Source organism: Bombus vancouverensis, chromosome 13 (genome assembly GCF_051014615.1).
Source record: "Bombus vancouverensis nearcticus chromosome 13, iyBomVanc1_principal, whole genome shotgun sequence".
In the NCBI taxonomy this organism is placed as follows: Eukaryota; Metazoa; Arthropoda; class Insecta; order Hymenoptera; family Apidae; genus Bombus; species Bombus vancouverensis.
The window spans coordinates 11,190,077-11,212,789 of NC_134923.1; the positions used below are offsets into that span (position 1 = coordinate 11,190,077).

Here is a 22,713-nt window from a genome sequence, read left to right on the forward strand (position 1 = left end):
TTCCACGCTATTACAAACTTTACAGAGTGTACTATTTTTTTTTATCGCGGACTGTATTCTAGCTTGCTCGAATTGCGCAGTGTTTTGACACGATCTGTCGTCTTATTTTGTTATGCCGTTCGTCTTTGTTGTTGTCGCTAATCGAAATCGAAGAGTCAAAGCAGATTTATTTACTTACATACTTATCCAATGTGCAGTTACAGATAGTGTATTAATTACATCGTTATAATTGACATTTCAATTAATTTGCTTCTTTGTTAATATACATCGAAAGTATTGCACAAAAAGTCAATGTATTTCGTACGTTTATTGTATCCACTCGTCACGTACTTCTCGTCTATGTACACATCATAGGTATATTTACGATTTTTTGTAACTGATATAAATCCAAGCTAGAATACAAGACGCTATATTTTTTTTTTTATTCTATTTTGATCTTTAGGAGAACTCTCTACACCACAAACAAACAATTCATCGAGGAATAACCTACCTTTCGAGGAATAACACGCGTATTTCAACAGAGAAGTATACACATACAAGGATATTATAATAAAAATGGCACAAAATATATACAACATTCGCATTAAAATTCCAATCCTAAAACCGGCGCGTTAATTTCGTGGAGCTGAAACATGTCGATAAAAGATACGATAAATCGTAGAAGTGAAATACTGTTAATTCAAATTTTCAATTTCGTAACCGCGATCCCTTCCTCGTGTATGCGATAGGCGAATAAATTAGACGTATTTTCCAGAATGATTAGCAAACAGAAGAAATATAGTACTATTTGCACACTTTCCTCCTTACGACCATGAAAACATCATTGTGCGAAATGTTGGCCGATAAAAAATTATAAAAACGTCTAGCGTCGTATCAATATCATGTACGTAGTTTGCGTTCATACAGATACGTTGTCACTATCTATCGACCAGCGATCTTTTATCCCTGCGATTCGCACCACCGAGCAAACGAGCGAAAAAATAGTTGATGTTATTTCATGTTACATCGCCGAAAACGAGTCTCGAGATCCTGAAGCAAAGTTCAAGTTCACCGTCTCTCCCTCGCTCACGAGCACCAGCTTAGCATGGTTCGAGCGACAAGGGTTCGACTACCGTGTGGAAATACGCAAACAGAAGACGAAGAGCCATGAACGTGGATGGTAAGGCGATCGTTGAATTCCTCGATGTACATGAACTTTCTACCCGGGGTGGAGATCGACCCGGAACGACCCCGCGACGACCCAGCGACGACCCCGCGACGATCACGCTAAAAGACGAGTAAGTACACGATCCAATAACCAATGAGAGTGTCAGGCAGAGGCCCCGCTATCTAGAATCACTTGTTGGCCGATAGAGCTCGTCTTCGTATATAGTTGCAGTTGAAAAGCGAGGATCAGCCAGAGGCGCACTAGAGGTGGCGCGAATACGAGCTGCAGTCTAATAGAAGCTTACCAAGGTGGCTGAAATCGGTGGCGCAGATGAGCACGTCGTCGTGAACCAATCGCCAAGATTTTCCTTTCAAAGCTCATCGTTATCGTACGACTGTGAGTACCCTTTCTATAATTCGTCCCTGAATTTTAACGCGATCGCCTCAGCACTTTTGCTCGGATTAGATCGATTCGCCATCGACTGGATGTTTCCCGCGCTTTTGAAAAATCCTCCCCTGGCGGTAAATCGAAATTATACAAACTTAGAGGAACTATCGACGTATCGTATTATCATCGTCGTCGTACTGTTTACTATCGTAAGTTTTACGCGAGATTACAAGATGACGATCCGCGTCTCCTGTCACCTCTCGATCGGTCTATCGATGTGCGATTGAAATTTCGTCCTGATTTTCCCCCATTTCGTCCCGAGTGCAAGAAAAGTTTATTTGCGATCGATACGCTTTATATTTTATATTGTATGTATACGATGTTGAATCACGTACCCGCGTGTTCGCTCGTGACACACCTGTTCCTATATCGTACAAAAATATTTGTCATTCTTGGTTGGTTAAGATGGTGAAATAGGAAACATAATACCGGTTATAGAAAGCGCGACGAACTAAATTTTCGACTTTGCTTTAGGTTTGATATATGTCGTTTCTTCGTAGTGCGGCTTTCAATGGGCAAATTTTTCGGTCGGTGAAAGCAGATCCCTCTTAAGTTGAGAAGAAAGTTGTATGTCTGAGCGACAAAACCGTGCTAGACTATTCGTGGGCGGTAATAGGAATGCGAATATCAATTTTGCAGTGATCGTCGAGTGACCTAGATTTAATAGTTATTTTTAAAAAAAAACAGTAAAGCAACGGTGAACGTTGATAACGGAATACGATACGTTACAGTTTCATTATGAATGACGATATATCTTATGTTCTCCTGTTCAGGAATAACGCGATTAATCACGTTTAAACAATTCTACATCGCTATCGTCTTGTCTTTTACGATGAAACGTATTTATATAATATTGTACAATCATTTTCACGGGTGTAGTTCAATTTGTAAACCAAAATTTATTTATTTTTAAGCAAAGAAATTTCGTAACGTCGATTTAATCGAAGATCTACGTCGATTTGATATCAGAGTACGAACAATTACGAATAATGATCTGAAAGTCAAGTAAAGTTCAATACCGTAGATGAAAGATGTGTGACGATCGAATGAATCGTAATCGAAGCTAGAACCATCGAACGGGACAAAAGCTTGTAAAGATGATTTCTAGTCACGTTTCTGTTTCTGTTACTTCGTTTTTATCACGCGATGCTTAAAATATTAATGTTCGAATTATATCGTCAATTGTAATCACGTTTCGCTACTCGTACAACCTTTTCATAACTCGATGCAAGGATTACTTTCCTTCGATTGTTTCCTGTTTTGGGCTTCGGTGACCTAGAACATGGAATTTCCACGCAATCACGTTCGAATATACGTTTTCGCATTCATTCTCAAATCAAATATTCCCGCTAAAAGTATTGTATTCGCTTTTATCGAACGAGCAGTATGGTGTTCAGTTTTATGCTGTAAATAATAGGTGACGCGTTCATGGCACTTTCTCGGTCGTCATCGAGCATTGTTATGCAATAGTGAACAGAATGCTTCTCGATAAACGCGGGCAAACAACAGAATACATTACCGCCAGCGTCAATTCGTACTTTGAAAACATCCGAGTATTCTGATGTTTCTACCAGTTTAACAACGAGATGTATCAATAAGACATAAACATAGTCTTCGTTTTCAACGATAATTGTTTATTGTTTTATACGATAATGCTTCTATTAGAAATTAACAAGGTGATTCAGTTGGCCCAGAGATAATAGTCTTGATTATCTTGCAATAACAGTGATAATTATATTCAATGAAATCAAATCAAAACAACGGCAAGAGCATACATGATAAGGTTATTACAATTATTATCCACTCTCTTAATTTTACCTGAAATAATAAAACAGCGATGCTAATGCTCGTATAATATTCTTAAATGATAATTAAACAAATTTGAACTCGTAGAGATTTTATCTGACTGTCCGTCGGAATTTTTATTTGAATAACAGATACATCGATGCATTATAAAATTCTACATTTGGTCAAAGGTTTTCATTCTCTCGTCAAAATAAATGATTATCGATAAATTAACAAAGTTTAACCCGTTCCAGTTACTAAAAATAACGCGGTTGAAAATAAGGCCAGGTAGACGGTGAACGTCTACACATACATCTAGCCTACGGTATTTATTACAGAATGATTAAACAGACGTAATGCATATAACATGTGCCTCGAAGTAACTGAATTCTTTGCAAACATCGTTCGATCGAAGAGAGGATAGTTCTCCATTTATGTCGATTAACTATTCGCTTAATAGGCATATTTCCCGTTATGTGTTCTCTGCGTAAGCAACCGTAATATTCGATTGAGAAATTTTTATAACAGTTTCGCCACAATTTGATGATTCATGTTAAACGACATCGTAACGAACCCATTTAAATGTACGATAAAACTTTAGTTTCGAGAAAGCTTTATCTTAAGCTTGGAAATAATGCTTATTTATTAATTGTCTCTTAAGAACGACGTTATTACCTAAATAATATATTTGTGTAAAAATGGATTAAGGTAGATTGGTCTTTTCTTGAGATCTTGTTTTGCGTTCGTTACATTTTTCGTAATATCAGTTGGAAATATACTTGTACCGTTTCATTTTTCAAACGATTTAATTTCACAAGATCTTACGGCTTGCGCAATGGACCAAAAATCGGAAAATACCAACACGTTATGCAAGGTGAATAGATCTCAACTATGACGAACGAACAATAATAAAACGGCCTGAGCTATGTGTTTGTAATATTTGTCACGTGCCAGTTTTACAATGTACAAGCAGGAAATGTCTTGTGACAGTCGTAAACCGCACTGATTAGCTAATCGCAACTATATTTCTTCGAGCTTCTTCTGAACTCGATCTAAAGTTCCTCGCTATGATACTGCCGTAATCTTTTGGCCTTGTTAAGTAGTTACACGCAGTGTACTTTACATAACGTTTTTAAAAGTAAACGTCGATACAACTTCGACATAGATGACTAAATATGCACATATTATCGTACGTGTTTTCCTGGCCACCTTTTTGAATAAATAGAAGAGCGTGTAGAAATATGTTATACAGATTTATAATACACGGGGTAAATCAGAAGCTTATTTTCTATGTTATTTTTGCAACTCGGTAAAGTTTATTATAAGATATATATATATAATGATAAAATTTCAACGTCAAATTAATTACCAAAAAGTCAATTTTATATATATATCTATTTCATTAATGATCAGCTGACCGGTGACAACCTTCTTTTTTGTTTATTTAATTTGTGCTTTACAATTTGTCCAGCTAAACATTTGGTAAATTTTTCTAACTTAATTGCTAAATAACACGTGGATGGTTACCCCCAGCGGGATACCATCTTCGAGTTTGACTACGTGACAACCTTAACGACAGAATGGCATTGTAAAAAAAACTAGGTTTAAACTCAGATACAGAAAAGGAATTCGTTAACCATGAGTCAGTCCTCGGTGTACTGGTGGTTATGATTATACTACGATGTCTATATTTGCAATATGTATCTGAATTTTAGTTATCTCAAGGTTCGTTAGAAATAGAACGCGCACGCTTTTTCAAATTATGTACATACTAAAAAATTACCTCGAATAGAGTTTTATTTAAACAACCGTTATCAATCGTTCGACCTTTTTCGCGCATTTCGATAAAAACAAGGCAGATTTGAAAATTTCGTTTGAGCGCACAAGAAATTCAGCGATGGATGCAGACAAGAAACGGTAAAGATGCCGGCCGGTCGAACGAGCACGTGATACACGCGTGACGGATAACCATTCCGTACGATCTTCGTATGGCTCGTCTCCTCCCGTTCCCCTACCTTCCTAGGGAAACGGCCGAGTTCGCTATTCCGCTCCCCACTGTACGGTTTTTACTGGCTTTCATGACGAGGTGGAAGAACGAGCAATACAGGCAGAACAATCGTGGTTCGTTTTCGTTCGAACTATCCTCTGCACTACAACAAGCACGCCACCTGGAAAATAGCGAATTTATATTTTTCATTTTTACGATCGTATGGAAGGAATTCGAGAAATGCAGGAACTCGAACAAAATGGAAATTTCACCGAGGAATGCGAATTTTTCATTTAGTCAGGCGTTTCATTAGAATGTAGGCCATAGCGCATAGTACGGATATTTCTGTTTTTTCTGTACGTTTTTTCTGATTCTGTTGCTTGTAATTGACGCGCAGACTTAAGTTATCTACATAGAATAGTGCAATTAAACACTTCGCGAAGAGTTAACGCATAAAAAGTTCTGTTTTCAAATACATAATAGATTATTGTCGCATGAAAGCGTATATTCTACAAATCTTACTCTCTCCAGAAAACAACTCTGACCTTGAAGTCCTGTAAAGAAATTTTGTCGATGTGATTGTAAGAGTTCTTAAGAAATTAGAATACCTTTTAAACGAAGTTTGTCTTGAAATTAATAGACAACATTTGAGCTCTTTACAAGTTTAATACTGTAGTTAAAATGCGACCCTCAACTCTATTAAATAAGTCATGGTCCATGATGCTTTGCAATTAGCGATGCGTTCGAATCGCTTGAAACTGTGTCAGGCAAACAACAAAACAAACGGTTATATCGATTTCTAAACACTTTTAGTTCGACAAGAATTCATAAACACTGCTCTATGATTGACATTATCAAATTGACATTACCAAAGTTTAAATTGCAAGATTTCATTTCAAGTTTCCATAATGCAAGTTTCAATTTTACCACAATGCAAGACTTTAATCGTTGCTTAAAGTCATCGCTAGTACGATCGTTTGCAAGTGTTCGCGGTTTAACGTACCTAATTAATCCGTTTGAAAGCCTGCGAAACGAGAAATCGAATCGAACATTTATCGCCGTCTGCACAATGACCTTTTATTGTTGGTACGCATGAACATAGACGCATACTGTAGTTCCATAGGGACAAGCGCATGCGCCCTGCAAGAGGACGTTCTCGGCGGGGTAGAGGGGATTAGCAGTATTCCACCGGGAGAGTCGAATTCGGGTAGTCGATCGTACAGGAAGCACGCCCAATCTGTGAGAGTTTGTTGATTATTTATTTTTTAAATTCAACGTTCCTCTGGTTGTCACTTACCGATTCTCTTTCCTATCGATCGTTCCGAATAATTAGTCCAGTAATCAGTTGGTAAATAGTGGTCAAGAATTTTCGAGTCGCGTCCGAAAAACGTTTTATCGATCGCACGGAAGATTAGCTCTGTTGTTGTTCGCCAATTTTCCAAAAAGTTAAAATTAGCGTAGGGCTCCAGCAGCCCAACTATTCTATTTTCAAACGGAAAAATGGGCGTGGACGTGTTCACCTTCCTGTATGAAAACTTGCGAGTCGATCATTTCAAGAAGTCATATTTAGGTAAGTTAAGATTAGTTGTAATGTCGCCATTAACGTAGCCATTGAATTATGCAGAAAGTGGGAGCAACCATTAAAAAAAAGAATTCACACTGAAAGCGCGAAACTTCGTTACGTTCATACGCAAAGTGTAGCACTTTTTCTAATTTTAATTCGATTTTTTAGTGTCATTTTAGGAATATTTGTTTAATATAAACTTTATAGATAGTGCGAATTTGATTATGTGGAAAGTATATTTCGAAAACAGCGTTCTCCCGGTTTGGAGAATATGACGTGATAAAACAGATAATTAAGGAAGTAGATAGATGCGAAATTGCAATTTTATGACGGTAGGTCGGGTAGTCGTTAAAACCTTTTTTCGAATCGATGTAACAGTAATGACAAGTGGATGTGGATAGAAATGAGTATGTATATCGTCTGCGTTTATTGACATAAGCAGATGTTACGATGTTTAACTTTACTATAGGGATAGTGAATATTTAAAAGGTTGGTCAACATGTCGCAATCAAGAAAGTGTTACTAGTTACTAAGTGATAAGATATGTCGGTTAATTGTTGATAGGACAACGTTTTTTTTTCTTTTTCTTTTACTTTTTCTTCTTAATTTTTATCATTCATATACGTATTACTACAGATCAGTTTGGAAGAATTACTTGAAAGAAAAAACGTTTGCATTTAACTCAAGATATTTATGGGTTTGACATTTGATCTCTCCTACGTCAACAGACTTTCGTGTATTCAAACAACTTTGTTTAGAAGCGAGGAGTTCTGAAACCTATACGGCAAAGTTTAGTAGCTTACTACATCTTGCACAACACAATCGGAACAATAAAATTCTAATCTTCTTAATAAACACGCTCAAATATACGTCTCAATTACGTACATCCTTTTTGTCACGCGTGAGTTTATATTCTCAATTATTTAGTTTTAGCTACATTAAAATACGTCTTCAGATTTGAAATTTGATTGTATTAATGTATTATTCTACCATTAAGTATTAATTGATTGTATTTGACGTATTAATACAGCTTCCTACATTTGGAAATTATTTACCGTAACATATCTTCGTGGATTTATATGATAATATACAAAAATCAGATATTTGGTAATAACGCGTGCACATGTTTACATAAAAAAATCTCGAAAACTTACACTGTAAATATTGATAAAGGAATACCTATATTACCAATAACATTTGATCAGTTGACCCTTGTTACTTTACTTTTATTTATTCGACATAATAATTAAAATCTTAACTTTATATATAAAAAGTATGCTGCTGGGATCAGAAATGGTCACAGATCGTGGAATATCAAGTTGCTGCATCTGCACTTGCTCCGAATTTCTAATCAATACTCCGACGTTAAACTTCCGATAAGGATGTTTTGACGTCAGAAACAGAAGGTTAAAAGTCTCGTTTAATAATATGAAAGGGCAAACATGTAAGTTTTAAACATAAAGTTCAATATTAATCTTTGACTGAAGATTTAAAATACATAATAATAATTCTCAATTTTTTCGAAGAGTCTAGAATCACGAGAGTCGTTGAGAAGCGTTGAAAAATCGAAACAGAATCAACCCGATAGGAATCTGTATACTTTTACAATTTATTTTCATTATATAAATTGTTTGAAGTGAAATTCGAGAAATGAAAGTTGATTTGATCATTTTTATGGAAAATTTCACGTCGATAAAGGAGATCACGTAATCCACATAGTTGTTTCAGTTTTCAGTCATCGATTTTAATATCGCTGTAATTTCCCTATTAATATTAATAGGTGTAGGATTAGAAGCTAGGTTATTCGAACGGAAAATGTGCAAGATTTCTATTTCAGATGTCGCTTTCACAGAAAGTAGACTTCCATTGAATATAAAAAATTAACGTAAAGAATTAAATTTAATTGGTAAATCTCTCAAATGTACATATAATTTTCGAGATAAAATTGATCGCCACATATTCTTTGCATTCGGTGGATCTTAGTCGTTCTCTGTATTTCGACTGTTAATAAGTTATCGAAAAAGGAAGTGCCAAGAGGAGTCCTAAAAGCGGTATAACGATCTCGCGAGTACATGCGAAAACGTTTTATGATATTTTCAAGGATAACTTTTAAAATATCAAATGACGATATTTTCAAAATGAAATAGTCTCGTTTTTCAAGTAACGAAACGTAGGATATGCTTTTATAAAATTCATTTACAGTTTGAGTATGAACTTCCGTTAAACTAGTTGCTGTTCTTGTTTGATTACAAATACTCTTGACCAACGATTCCATAAATTTCTCAATTTTCTTAATTGAACGTCATTGCCGTAGCCTTTGTACCAAGAGTTCAATTGATAGATACACTCGTGATTCATGACTGTACTTATTTCAGTTCCAATTGATTTAACACTCTCTTACTTATAACTGCGCTCGTCCATTAGACGCATTGATCCGGTAACACAGTCCTTAATCCTTATTCTTAATTCGTGTGACAGCCCAACGATAATAGTTCAATCATCATATATTTTTCGATTTTCGAAAACGAAATTTTTTTTTAATAAATATCACACGTTTTTCTGCAATATTAGGTTATCTATGTATAATTATTAAAATACACGTATAATGTATACGAGAAGTAATTTTACAAAACAATTTATTTTTCACGAAACAAATAGCACAATCTATTAATCTTGTACAAGAAGAGTATAATAAGATCGAAATAAGAAATATTAGATTTATTATTTACTATCGACTGTAACCATTGTATCGTATGTAGAATGAGTAGTAGGTTTTGTAAGGAAATAATAGGTACACAACATGTTTTGTTTTATAATAATTGAGACTTATATTATTTGGGAACTTTTGGGACAACCTAATACATCGATTTATATAGTGAGTATTCATTCGTCTACCTACATGTTGTTCCCTTGTGTAAATATCGGTACTGCGCAGGACAGGAAGGCCACAGTGAAAGCAGTGGAAAAGTACTGGGTTGTTGGTAGGGTCCATAAACGTGCCATATACGGTTTAAGGGTTTGGAGGGTATCTTACAGATAAGAAAAAGGACAATTATAGACAGAGATAGAGTTCCTGGATTTACAATATCGTCTACCTTTTGTATCCATAAATGCCTCGGTGAATTTTGCACTGAATGCAAACATCTTTTCAAACAAACATGTATGTATTTTTAAATATGGGAAATTAAGGAAATCATGAGAGAAGTGAGTCGATTTAGAATAGTTGAATACAGGACAATGCTAACATTTCTGCACGAATCTGAAATATGTATTTCTGCTGAAAAATTTTCTAGGAATTTACGTTGCAACGAAATAAATTTAATACAGGGCGTAGGAGGTTAATGGTCATCTGACCACGATGAATAATCCTCCATTTATTATAAATCAACGATTTATTACCAGTAACTGTCGAGAATATACAAATTCTTGTTTCTAACGGGACTCAAGAAATTTTCAATTCATCAGTCGAACGCAAACAAATTTCTAACTGAAAGAATGAATGGTCAGCTTGCGTTTAACGGTATTTTCGTGCAAATTGAAAGCATACCAACAAACATTTACCAGCAAACTTTTGATTTCGTGTCATGTTGAAAGATAACTTATGGAAGTTGTAATTTTTCACGACTTTGTTTTCAAACAAAAACCGATAAACTATTAAGTTTATAAAAACTCGAGTGCTTCAGCTAAGCTGAAACTCGAGAAGTCGCAATAACAACGACCACGTGAAAGCCGCTCACAATTTCACGAAGCAAGAAAGATATCGACTATCGCTACTTTACTTGCGTGCCCAACATCGATCGATGACACGCGAGAATATTCTCAATTATTAGGGATTCGAATCGTTTTTCGAAGACGTCATATCATACGGAACACGTGTTTCCACATCCCCGTTTAGTAAACAGAAAATCATGCGACGAAGAATCGGCCAGCGATAACCTGGAACGGCTGGAACACGCTTACGAGTTGGCATGCAGCGAGAAACGAGCGGTGGGGAAGCCGAACGAGCACGTGTTCATCGAGTGATAGAAGTCTTTTTCTTCGACCGAATAAGGTGACCCTATCCTGATAGTGGGGTCTGGCGAATGAACGAGCGAGCGAGTAAACACATACACACTTACACGGGCAAGTCGTAAAATCAAGAGAATGACTAGCGCTAGCAAAACGAAGACGGAAAATTTATGTTGTACCGTAATGTATGTATGAGGGAGAAAGCAATAGAAAAATCAAGAGATTGTAGTTAAACAAAGATGGAAATACGCAACGTACAGACAGATGAGCTCAGGTATAGCAGTGGTGGGAGTTGATCATCGCCGTGTACCGTGCGTAGGAGAGAAATCGAAGTACACAAGCGAACGAGTGGAAGCATGATAAAATGTGCAAGGTTGTGTTATTGTACGTGTGCCGTCTGCGCGCACGTGTGTATGAGAAAGGAGAAAGAGAGAGAGAGAGAGAGAGAGAGTGAGTGAGAGAAGGAGCGAGAGAGGGGTTAAGGAAGGATTGAAAGAGATTTATGCACGGTTTTGTATAAAAGATAGATCTTGCGAAGATCGTTAAGGCAAAGAAAGATAGTAGGAGCACGAAATTTTTCTTAGGAAAAAAAGAGGCATATAAAGAAGTACGTAGTATAAACGTGTGCGGGATACCAACGGAGGTGAGAGTAAGACAGTCTAAATGCACGGAACGCAGAATGAAAAAAGCAAAAAAGTCACATAAGTTGCTGAGTGTAAGAGGAGGATGCCATGAATTTGTCGTGAAGGTACATGCGCAGTTACATAACGCGCAAACAATCCTGCGTTATCTATCGCACGAAACATTAAACGGGATACAATTATGCATTATAACTAATAGCATCGTAGAGCGTGAGAAGATTTTTGATTTATAATTTATACTATTTTTAGGAGCACAAGCTTGCATAGTGCAGTCATCTTATCAGTGTGTACACACCTTAATGCACGCGCTTGAACGAGCAAACAAGAGAGAGACGCGCGCCTGTACGAGCGAATGAAACGGAAATAGTGCGAGCCTGTTGCGAGAGTATTGAACGTTTCGCGAAGGAAAAAAGGACAAAATTCCCATAAATATATGAACTTCGGAGCAAGACGAGCGTTTAACTAGATGCGTTGCTTTCGACAAATGAAAGAGCTTCACATTAATCCACTGTAAGAAACGTTCTCGTGTAGTCCAACGTATAGAAACTGTGAAGGAGCGAGAGAGAGAGACGTTCGTATGGAGTGTGAATGAGAAAGATGGAACACTGTGAGAGTGTGTAAGATTCTGAATGTGGTAAGCGGGCACATGAGAGGGGGCAACATAGAAAAGAGAGAGACGATAGAGAGAATTGTGCAGTCTGCAGCGCGGTGTCGTGCTCGCGTTCAGTTTCCTTCGCCAACTTGTATACCGTTCAATCTTCGGTTCATCTTCGGCAGCTAGTTTTCGTGAGCGCAGCGCGTCCGCAAATATTTTTTTCGCTCGTGTGAGTTGTCAGAGGTGAACGCACCTGTACGAGCAGCTTTCAACGAGAATCTATCGTAGAAAGTTTATGAACGAAATCCCTCTAATTCGTTGAACTTGACATTTTATCGAAAGAGAGATATTTTCAATTCGTCGAGTAATTAATCGGATTCGTGTTGGCGCGAGAATTATCAAAGGTTCGCGTTGAATGTGTGGAAAGTATCGTTTCTAACGCGAACACAGCTGTCTCGCTTTTGCGTGTTGAAAATGTTCCTCGTTGTGCCGGCTGACAACAATCGTTGGGCCTATACGATGCATGGATTGGAGAAGCCCATGGATCACGTGTCCGGTAATGTTGTGTTACTCACATTTTTCATATCCGACGATCATAAACGATTCTTATTGGCCGATATACATACATAGTATGTATTGTACTGCATGTAAGAAATTTGTATGACTCTTAGTGATTCTTTTGCGGCCTTTAATGCAAAAACGAACGAAAATTGTAAATAGCATTTTAGGTACTATCGGTGAAAGATATATGTATATACATAGCAAGGTCATAAAACCAGGAAACAGAAATTTCCGCAGATCTAAAAGGAGATACCGATGGCCAAAGCGTATAGATCTTAGCTGCGGCCAAATCAATCGATGCTCTTATTTCAAGTTTTAAATTATGACTTCAGTATGCTTCTTGCGTGAAGAAATTCAGACAGGCGTAACCAGTGTAGATAGTTCTTGCGGTTTGAGACATAGTTCTTAGCAATATGGCATTTATATAGAATATAATTATTTTCTAGGGAATTGCACTCTTTCACCTTGTGCTTACGTTATTTTAACAATCACTGCCATCGTATTATTGAACGCAAGTCACCAAAATGGTAAATTGGCTATCAGTATGACTTACGTTGTTATAACAAGTAAAAATGGAATATCAATTTATCTAGAATATGTCGAATACGTATTAAGACGTAAGCCTGCTGGATGAAAATGAATAGTAATATTGATTGCCCTTATCAGCGGTGTTATCTAGGTCAAGCTACGAATTTTTAAAACACTCGATTGTTTATCAATGTTATGGCTGTAGGATTTTAACGTAATACGAAATATGACGTAGAAAATAAGATCTTTGACTCGTATGACTCACTCGCAGGAAAATATTGTGACTAATTACGCAATAAAATTGAAATTTTTTGCTTAATTCAGTATGAGATATAACATATTCTATTACGATCATTTGACTATCTGTCTTAAAATTATCTAATTATTGAACCGTTTCAAAATTAGCTAACTATTTAACAATCTTTTTAATTGTCTGTTTAACTAGTTTAAACGTAATAAAAACAGTGACATGTTGCCATTAAGTGGAACACTCAGCCGAGAAGTGAATTGCCATGTTATTTTCAGAGAGTGAAAATAATTTTGGAGAAAAATAAAATACGTAGGAAGAAATTTATTGGTGTACGCTATTGGATAACAGAAAAATGTGGTAAAAGAAATGCGGAGTAGTGTAAAAGGTTTGCAAAATATTTTTACAAGATGAACTGTAGAAACGACTAAATATTTTATCCATGAAATATCTATTTTGGTATGAAGCAGTAGTAAAGACAAAATGTTTTAAGTAGTAATTTTACAACGTACAGACCATATAAATTAATGAAATGTTGAATGAAAAATATGTGCAGTCTGTCATTATTATATATACACATGTGCAAGAATATAATTTGAAATATGAAAAAAGTATATAGGAGAAGATATTTAAGCAAAAAATTTTGTAATACACCTGACGTTCATTTTGCATTAGTAAATATGTAGCCAAGCAATTTCAATGCGATACACAGACATGCAATGAAAAGAATATCTTAACAGGTGGTCTTTACCACGTTACCTATGACTTGTTTTTATTCGACTAAGTATGTATTCTTCTATTGCATTTTTTAGAAATTTTCAATGATTCTGAAAATTAATTTCTCTTAATATTAATATTCAAAAGCTAGTCAGCGATAGTACGTAATTATTCATTCGAACCTAACAAATTACTGTTTTCAATTATCTTGCGTATTTCCCTGTTGATATCATTAAAACGTGAGATCTATTCCAATCGTAATCTACTTCATAGTATCGTTTGTTTTGCTTCATCTTTTTCTCAAGCTTTAGATATTTTTTGTACTTGGATAATACGTAGTTCTTATCTGTATAGGAATAAGAAGTGCTCTGTTCAAAAGAATAAGTATCTTTAGTAGATTATATGGAAATCTAGATACACGTACAATACAATTTATACAAGGTAAACATACGATATCTTTTTCAATGGGCGATTATAGTAATTGTAGATAATAAAAAATGTGAAAAATCCGTTACTAATATTTCAAGCAAATGAAGATAATTTTTATTACGTTTAATGAACGAATCGTCAAGTACTACAACAGCAGTGTTGCTCAAAGTAATTACATGATTGAGGCTTTACGTGACACGAATAATTGCAAGATATAGTAATATCAAGTAGGCATTACATTTGTTTGTTCGTTTATCCTTGGAACTTCGAATTTTCAACACATTCTATATGTTTAATAGTGATCGAATTACAAGCTTTTTCGAAGTATGATAAAAGAAGGAAAACGAATGAATAGAGAGAATATGACGGATGGTTCGGTTCAGTAATTTGCATGTAAGAAAAATATTTGTGCCGGTTGTTGTTCAATATTCATCACGCCGGATACGTCGTAGAATACGCTGGATTCGATGTGTCGAGCAATACAAACGAGTTATCTCAAATGCCAGTTATACAATACCATCTCGGGAATTAATTTAAATTACTTAATAGCAAAACGGTAACTGTATGCATAGAGCTTGTGGTTCGTTATAACGCAATTATTGTCAGATATTTTCAATATTTACTCGCTGTAACACGAGGTGCTATGACGTAACGAGACTCGATTTTAAAACGTTTGACGGGAAACAGGCGTGGAGATCGCGTTTTACTGGAATACGAGGCATCTCGCAAGTTATAAATATCTCGCGAAATTTTCTTAAAGGTCGGGGCAATCGACGAAAAGAACGAAAGGTGAGTCTGCCTAATCGTATCTGGCTCGTGAGTCACTTTTCGGTCCCGTGTTGTGAATCAAAACGCGGAGGTACAGGGTGGCTCGATTCCAAACAGCACTTCCGAGTTCGACTCTATTTTTGTTCTCGTGAGGGCGAGAGTGGCGATCAGGGTGCGTAGCCTCGAATGAATCATCCTGTACTATGACAATGCTAAATTTAAACCCGACTACTTTCGTTGAAAAGTTATTTTAACGATAAGGATATATTTACGTTTAAAGAGTGAGATAGGAGAGAAGGAAGAGGATCGAATATAGTTTCCTTCAGAAGTACCATGGTGCATGGTCCATGGTACATGTTTTCAGAGTTTACATTGGCACGAACAGGAAAATAGAGGCGATTAGATAATAATTTGGATGTATACGTACGACGGAGATACTTTGATATTTTACTTACGTTTTACGAAATGACGATAGTAGCGAACAGTATTAGCGATAGTAGCGAGAAAGAAGATGGTTGATTTCAGGTTTTTCACTGCTCTTTCATCTGGATTATGGTATTTATGCTAAACTATTCTTGGAATTCTATCTTAAAGAAACAGCTAGATCGTCCATTCTGGAAAATGCTCAATTTACGTTTATTTATAACGCTGTTCCAGTAAAAGATTGCTATTTCCTGAAAGAGAAGCGAGATATCGAAATTGAATCGTTACCAGTTACACGTAACGTTTAAAATTTACGTCCGATGTATGTATCTTGGTTTATTTTGGCTTAGAAATAGGATTTGGTTTGCATTTCTTCGTACTCATTCATCGCAATCATATATTTTTCCTATGTTTAACGCGTGGCAGAATAAGAAAATAGAATTTGTAATGTAGCTCATTCATAGTCACGGAAGTTCAATATTTGCCTTCTTTCTTCAGAGAAAATTTACTTTTATCTGTCAATTGTTTATGAAAGACTTAAGGCGTTTAGGCGTTCGCACGAGAAGATGTTTAACCTTTATTCTACATTTTTTACACCTTCTTCGTATACGGAACGTGTTATTTCAATCTTACCAGCTGTGGCTGTCCTAGAAAAAGTAGTTGTTGCTATACAAGAGTAGTGAGAGCCAGACGTTAGAACCGTGAAGTATAAAGTGAAAGTGAAAACCGTGCAAGTTGTCTACGCAAATGCGTGAATTAGCATCCGTATGATCTGAATAAGAAGACAAAAATCAAGTAGATCCATACCTATGAAAGTAATCCATTATGTCAATATCGTTTTCTATCGATGTTTTACGAAAAAATGATAAATTTTATACGTTTCTTTTTATTTTTATAATCGTTCAGATTTGTCCGTGTTATCGCTACAAGTATAACGAGCAGATACGTTTCATCGGTGCGTGTTATCGATTATTGATCGATGCTTATTGTGTGCAATTTATATACATAATACGGCTGAATGGTAAATTCCGCTCTGGTTTTATAATGGGTTAATTCCATTCTAGGATAATTGATATCTTGATGATAGCAGCGATATCAGTAGGTTGAAAAATACACTTTGTTCCAGTATATCGTAAAAGATATAGTACGAGTATTCTTGTATTGTTTAGGTATTAATAAATACAAATCGACATAAAAGTATTTACTTTGAAGATATGAAATGAAAGATACATTGGATAATTGGTTTAGCGTTAAACTTCAACGCGTTCTTTTGTTTTTCAAACATTATATGTAAAATACAATTTATTGCCACGCACCACGTTCGACAGTGAAAATCGAAGGGAATAATTTTAGATTTTTATTTGTTTCGAGATGTTTCTTCGTCTTTCTCAAGATCAGTATGCGGTTGTAGAACATTTCCTGTTTTTTTAAGACATACATAAATATTATGACGAAAATGTCGAAAGCGCGCAAACATTTAAAGTATCTATAAATTATTTAAAAAAAAATTCTGCAATTATTTAGAACCTCACCGACTTCGATGATTCTTGAATATGTCGTAGAAATCAACATTTTCAACAACTTTCCACATATACATGAAAATATTTTTGATATCTTTACTTTGATGCGCGTTGAGTGCCGTTTAGGGTTTCCATTAGACTTATGTAGATACCCGGCATGATTATATTACGTGTTTACAACGCCATGAGTTTACAATCTCGCGCTTCAATCTGTCTGTAAACACAGAATGAGTCAAGAGAAGATTTTTAGTTACGCATAATGGATATTCGAGCGGAGTAAAAAGTTTAACCTAAACCTAAATCAAGGAGGTCACAGGGGTCATCGGGCTTCTTCGTTTCACTTGAAATTACCGGATGGAAATTACATGAAAACTTTTTTTAACCGCTAGCCAGCATAATGATGTATATCGGATTAAGTTCGGGTTAGGTACGAGGCAACGTTAACTACAGTCGCATTTCTTTCTTATCTGCCTTTCACAAATTGAAACTTGAGATATGTAAATTCATCGCGACCCAGGCATATAATGTGTATATGTAATTATGTCTGTAGATAAGTCTAACCCAAACCTAAGCGACATCCAACGCGTATCAAGGTTACAACGCAAAAATATTTTCATGAATATCTCGGAAACTAAGGCTGAGCGGAGAATTATATGCGCGGGAAAAAATTGTTGAAATTGTTGATCTGTAGAAGATATTAAAAAATCCACAAATCGGTGAGGCGATGATACCTCTAAATAATTATTGCCAAAAATTCTACTTACGTACACATGTGATTCTGTACGACTGCATTTGTACACTTATCGTTCTAACGTTTTGTATATGCATATTATGCTAATCACGTAGCCACTCGTGAATGAATCATTGATCGGTAATGTTATCAATATCATCATCCCAGCACGATTACGATTCTATCGTAGTCGCAATTATAACAATTTGGAAGCGTTATAATCGTAACACGTTGCTCGGATTCTATTTTCGTTCGAGTCGGATCACCTGTAGATTACGAAACGGCAGGAAGATAAATGAAAAGATGGAAAATAATAGGATGTGTAACGGCTCGAAGCTATGAAAATACATTAGCAAAATACTAGACGCAAATAGAATAAAGGCGCCACAGATTTGCGATTGTTGTTTCGTATGTATGTCGATTATGAAGCGTCATTAAAGTCAAGGAAGTATCAAGAACGTAGAAACTGTGCAATTAGGAATCGGACTGCGTAGTGTTGGAAATAACGTGGCATGAAAAATGCTCCACTGGAAAATAAACGCAGTATTTATCTCACAAATCTCGAACCTACACTTTCCTGATAAACGTGCAATCAAACACATAAATCTTACACGTCGATCTTCTCTATGGTATAAATAGAAAAGAAAAAAATGTTCCAATGGTAGTTCTAGGAAAACAAGCCGGCTAGACAGTCGATGCATCGATTTTATGTGAATAGTAAAGCGAACAAAATTGACAGTAGAGGCGTAGCAGCGTGCGTGTCTCGTTCTTTTCTTTGAAAATTATCGCTAGTGGAAACAGCGAACGTTTGAACGAGTTTGGCGAACTTAAATAAATTAGAAGACTTTGATGTCTTAGGAAATCTGTATGTTTCAAAGTAACCGGTCGTTTTATACAATTATTTATGGTTTCATCACGAAGGTGTTTGCACGGTTCATTTCAAAAGTCGTAAGTAATATTTCCAGAATTACTATCGTTTTTTGTTTATATTTTCTTGTAAACGAAAACTTTATGTACATCATCGTGGCGTTGATAAGAAATCTGATAATGATTTGTTTTTCTCTTTAATTTTTTAAACCTATTTATACATTTACGAGCAAGTGGTAGCAACTAGATAGAATAATAGTAGACGCAAGGTAATCTTAAATAAAACGGATTGACAATTTAATTTTTTTAATCGATAGGATCTTCGAGCGTTTCAATTCGACAGCCAGATCGAACCTCGAGGTTTCGTCTGACTATTTGAGCCACAGAATTGGTAGCATATCGAGATCATTTTGTTCGTGTCACCTATTTTGCTTGATATTTACAGCGTATTTGATGATCAAGTTTTGACGTCTAATTTCAGTCTCCTATCATATGTTATAAAAAAAAGGACGCTCATTGGAGCTCGTAACAACTGAAAATTAATATAGAAAACAAGATTCTATAATTATGCCGACAGCTTCGAGTTTCGCTTCGTGCGTACGTGTTTACGCAGAATTAAGCGGCGTACATCTTTTGATAACCTCACTATCAATGACGTCAATGCCCCTTCAATCTTCATTTCCTTATCTTAAACAAAAAAGAAAAGGGAAACGAAGTAAGTAATTTCTAAAACTGTAGTTATTAATATATTTTGCGAATTCAATTAACTTTTGACGACATTGGTCTTTATATCGCGTATATAAAAAATATCTGCGCGCAATCTCAACATACGATTGTCAAGCTGAAAGTATACGTTCAATCGAATCACGTCTACGAAATACAGAAGAACTGGACAGTGACAATCTCATAAGAACGGCAATTTGCCAGAGCCGTTTCAACCAATCGATCAATTAATCTCTACAACGAACCTTAAACTATTAAGCTATTCCAATAAACGAGATTTATTGGTCTAAATGTAAACACCCTGTTGCACGAAATTACTCGACTGACCATTTTGCAACGTATTTTCGCAATAAAAAAAAAGCAGTGTTTTCAGTTAGTTTTGTAAATACGATCGTATATGCGTTGAATCATCGGTCAAGAAGTTTTTGCAGCAAATAAATAACGAAAGATCGTTTGGTTCTGTGCAGCTGGAGGACTAATGGCGGGTTCCGTGGCTACCTTGGCGATTCTCTGGGTCTCTCTGCAAACCATGGGATTCCTTGGGAATTCGCACGCGATCGGTGCCTATAAATTGCCGATGTCTGTGCAGAACTACCTTGCCAGTTACACAGGTAGGTCGTCCACAGTTTTTTTCTACCTTTTGTTCTTTTCGTCGACGAAGAAAATTTTGATCCTCTGATCGAGTAACCAATACCTTCGGTGGTGAATTTTGTCCTCGATTATCGCCAACGTCGAACAGTACGACTATACTTAGAGCCCACCTAAGCCCATAGGCGAATGCCTTGTAAATATATTTTAACAAAATTGATCAATGCTGTTGTGAATTGCATTTTTTAAACATTATCGAAACATAAGTACAGAGTTGTATTTCATAATTTTACAGCTATTGCTGTTTGATCAAATATTTGATTTTTAGGTAAGATCACTTATTACAGACAAATGTTTAGTTCAACGTACATTAAATTTAATACTTAAACATTTTTAACCATTGTCTTCATAATTTTTTTTATATAAAACTACCTATGGTGTTTTAATATGCATTTACGAAGTTACTATTATCGAGCAGTTGCAACGCTTTTTATTGGCTTTAATGGACTTTCTTTTTAAAATAAATTTATAAGCATTTTAACAAATAACGATTCTATCCTTCTACTCTATTTCTAAACAAATATATAATGAACGCAATAATCACAGTAAATTATGTCCGTGTTTTACAGTTTTGAGATTCTATCGAGTCTATACATAAAAGTTACGTCAGGAGATCAATTTATACGTGTTCTATAGTCTATACGTCTAAATGTTAATTATTTGGAAAACCTTTGAAAAATTAAAGATTACTCAACTTCGTTATTCCAATCTTTTTTATGTAATACAATATTTTATCAACAAATAATTCTTTCTGTACCGTTCGTATCTTCTACATTAGATCTCTTCACGATTACAAAAAAGAAGATACACGATCATGCCACACGTAAATATTATCAGAACATAAACAGCCTCTCTAACGATTACACCTACGTAGTTTATTATATTTGCAAAATTCTGCAGAAAAAGAAAAAACACAGGAGAAATATATAATGTACTTTTCCTCCTTACGTGTATTCGATAAGAAATTCGTTGAAAATCTTGCATCTTAAATTAAAGCTTCAACCCGTTAAGTCGCGACCAACACAGTTGAATTGACTGAACCCATTTCACCGACGTTTTTAAAGGTATCCTTTCAGGTTTGCCGATGTCGAACGACCCTTACGAGGGCGGCGTCGTAGACACAGGTCGTTTCCATAATCGACGTTACCCTCACATTGACGAGGCGGTCTTGAACAACTCGATCACTTTCGCGCAAAGCTTGATCGATCGTATGAGCACCCTCGAAAGGAATATCGCGAATGCTGGCGTCGAATTGATGGCTCACACGCCGGCTGGAAAACAATTCCTTGATTCATATCCTTCCGAGGATGCTTTCGAGAGAGGCCTCGACGCCATTGTGGCGATGAAAGCTTCGTCCTATCTCCTTCATCAGAACTGTCGCAGGTAACATACACCTCTTAGGTCAAAACTCCTTTCGATTGACTGTTACGACTCCGCAGGATGTTTCGTTACTGGTGAAAGACCACTTGTGCATGAATTCAGCGTTGAAAAGTGTTTGAAACGTTCCCTCTAAATAAATCACGGCTTTGTCCTCGTTCAGTGTCTACCGATCAGTCGAGGCCTTTGGCAGTTTGAAAGGTAGGACCACGACGAGTCGATCTTCCGCAGATTTTCCGAACGAGGTTCGGGTCAAGTGGTTGCGTAGGACGTTTAGTTGGAGCTGAAATTTTATATCGCTGTTTCAATCTCTGAATTTTTTCAAACACGTTAAACTTATTTTTTGCCTTCAGCCATTATATCCGCTGCTCCTTACTTTTCAACGCTGAACCTTTCGTTAAAGTGGATTTCCTTCGTAAGGAATCACTGTATTTGCTATATTATCTGGAAAAAGGAGGAAATTGTGCAAAAGGAAGATTATTTTTAGAAGGAAAATGGTTTCGTACTGTTTGAACACTTGGTATATACGTATGGTATACAATGGTTTATCGAATATTGAATTTTACTCTGCTATCTGTGTACGGTAATTGTTTGCATTTCATTTCATTGAATACATACCCATTATCTGGGATGCAAAGTAAACATAACATATTCTATACACCATAGTCTGAGATCGAAATAAGTCCAGTGGGATATCTTAAAATAATTTTTTATTTTAGTTACATAGTCCGAGTAAATAAATAACATTGTATCTTCCTGTATCGTATTTTCACGTCATAATACGATCAAATCAAGTATTACTATCGTAATTTCTATTACTATCGAAACGGTGCAATACCAAGTGGTGTAAAAGCTAAAGATATGAATTCTTCTTAGTACAATCGAAGAATTTAGATTTAAATATCTCGCTACAATTTTTCTATTGAAAACTATTAACAAAATACTTGTAAATTTGTATCGTTTATCGCTTGGTCTTCTAACGAAAGTTCTCGTTGTATTTG

General features: G+C 35.9%; 1 protein-coding gene and 1 long non-coding RNA gene across 6 annotated transcripts in view; one reads left to right on the top strand and one right to left on the bottom strand.

The window, feature by feature from the left end:
* Positions 1-1,384: 1,384 nt before the first annotated feature.
* The window catches only part of LOC117165071 (peroxidase), a 34,013-nt gene continuing 12,684 nt past the window's right edge, over positions 1,385-22,713 (top strand). The window contains exons 1-3 of one of the 4 annotated variants that reach the window (XM_033348551.2): positions 1,385-1,543; positions 20,155-20,298; positions 21,400-21,718. In XM_033348551.2, the coding sequence (XP_033204442.2) occupies positions 20,166-20,298; positions 21,400-21,718 (452 nt within the window). In that variant the 5' untranslated portion in view covers positions 1,385-1,543; positions 20,155-20,165. Of the gene's footprint in view, positions 1,544-6,797; positions 6,937-12,262; positions 12,731-20,154; positions 20,299-21,399; positions 21,719-22,713 lie in introns of those variants that run through there. The other 3 variants (XM_033348540.2, XM_033348544.2, XM_033348536.2) reach the window with 3 other exon arrangements.
* On the bottom strand, positions 3,491-6,440 carry LOC117165105 (uncharacterized). 2 transcript variants are annotated; one of them, XR_013059904.1, is made up of 4 exons: positions 6,370-6,440; positions 5,975-6,124; positions 5,639-5,920; positions 3,491-5,547 (listed from the first exon to the last, which is right to left on the bottom strand). It is a non-coding gene; the product is annotated as an uncharacterized LOC117165105 (long non-coding RNA). The 2 variants fall into 2 exon arrangements; XR_004465832.2 differs by having other exon boundaries at positions 3,491-5,920.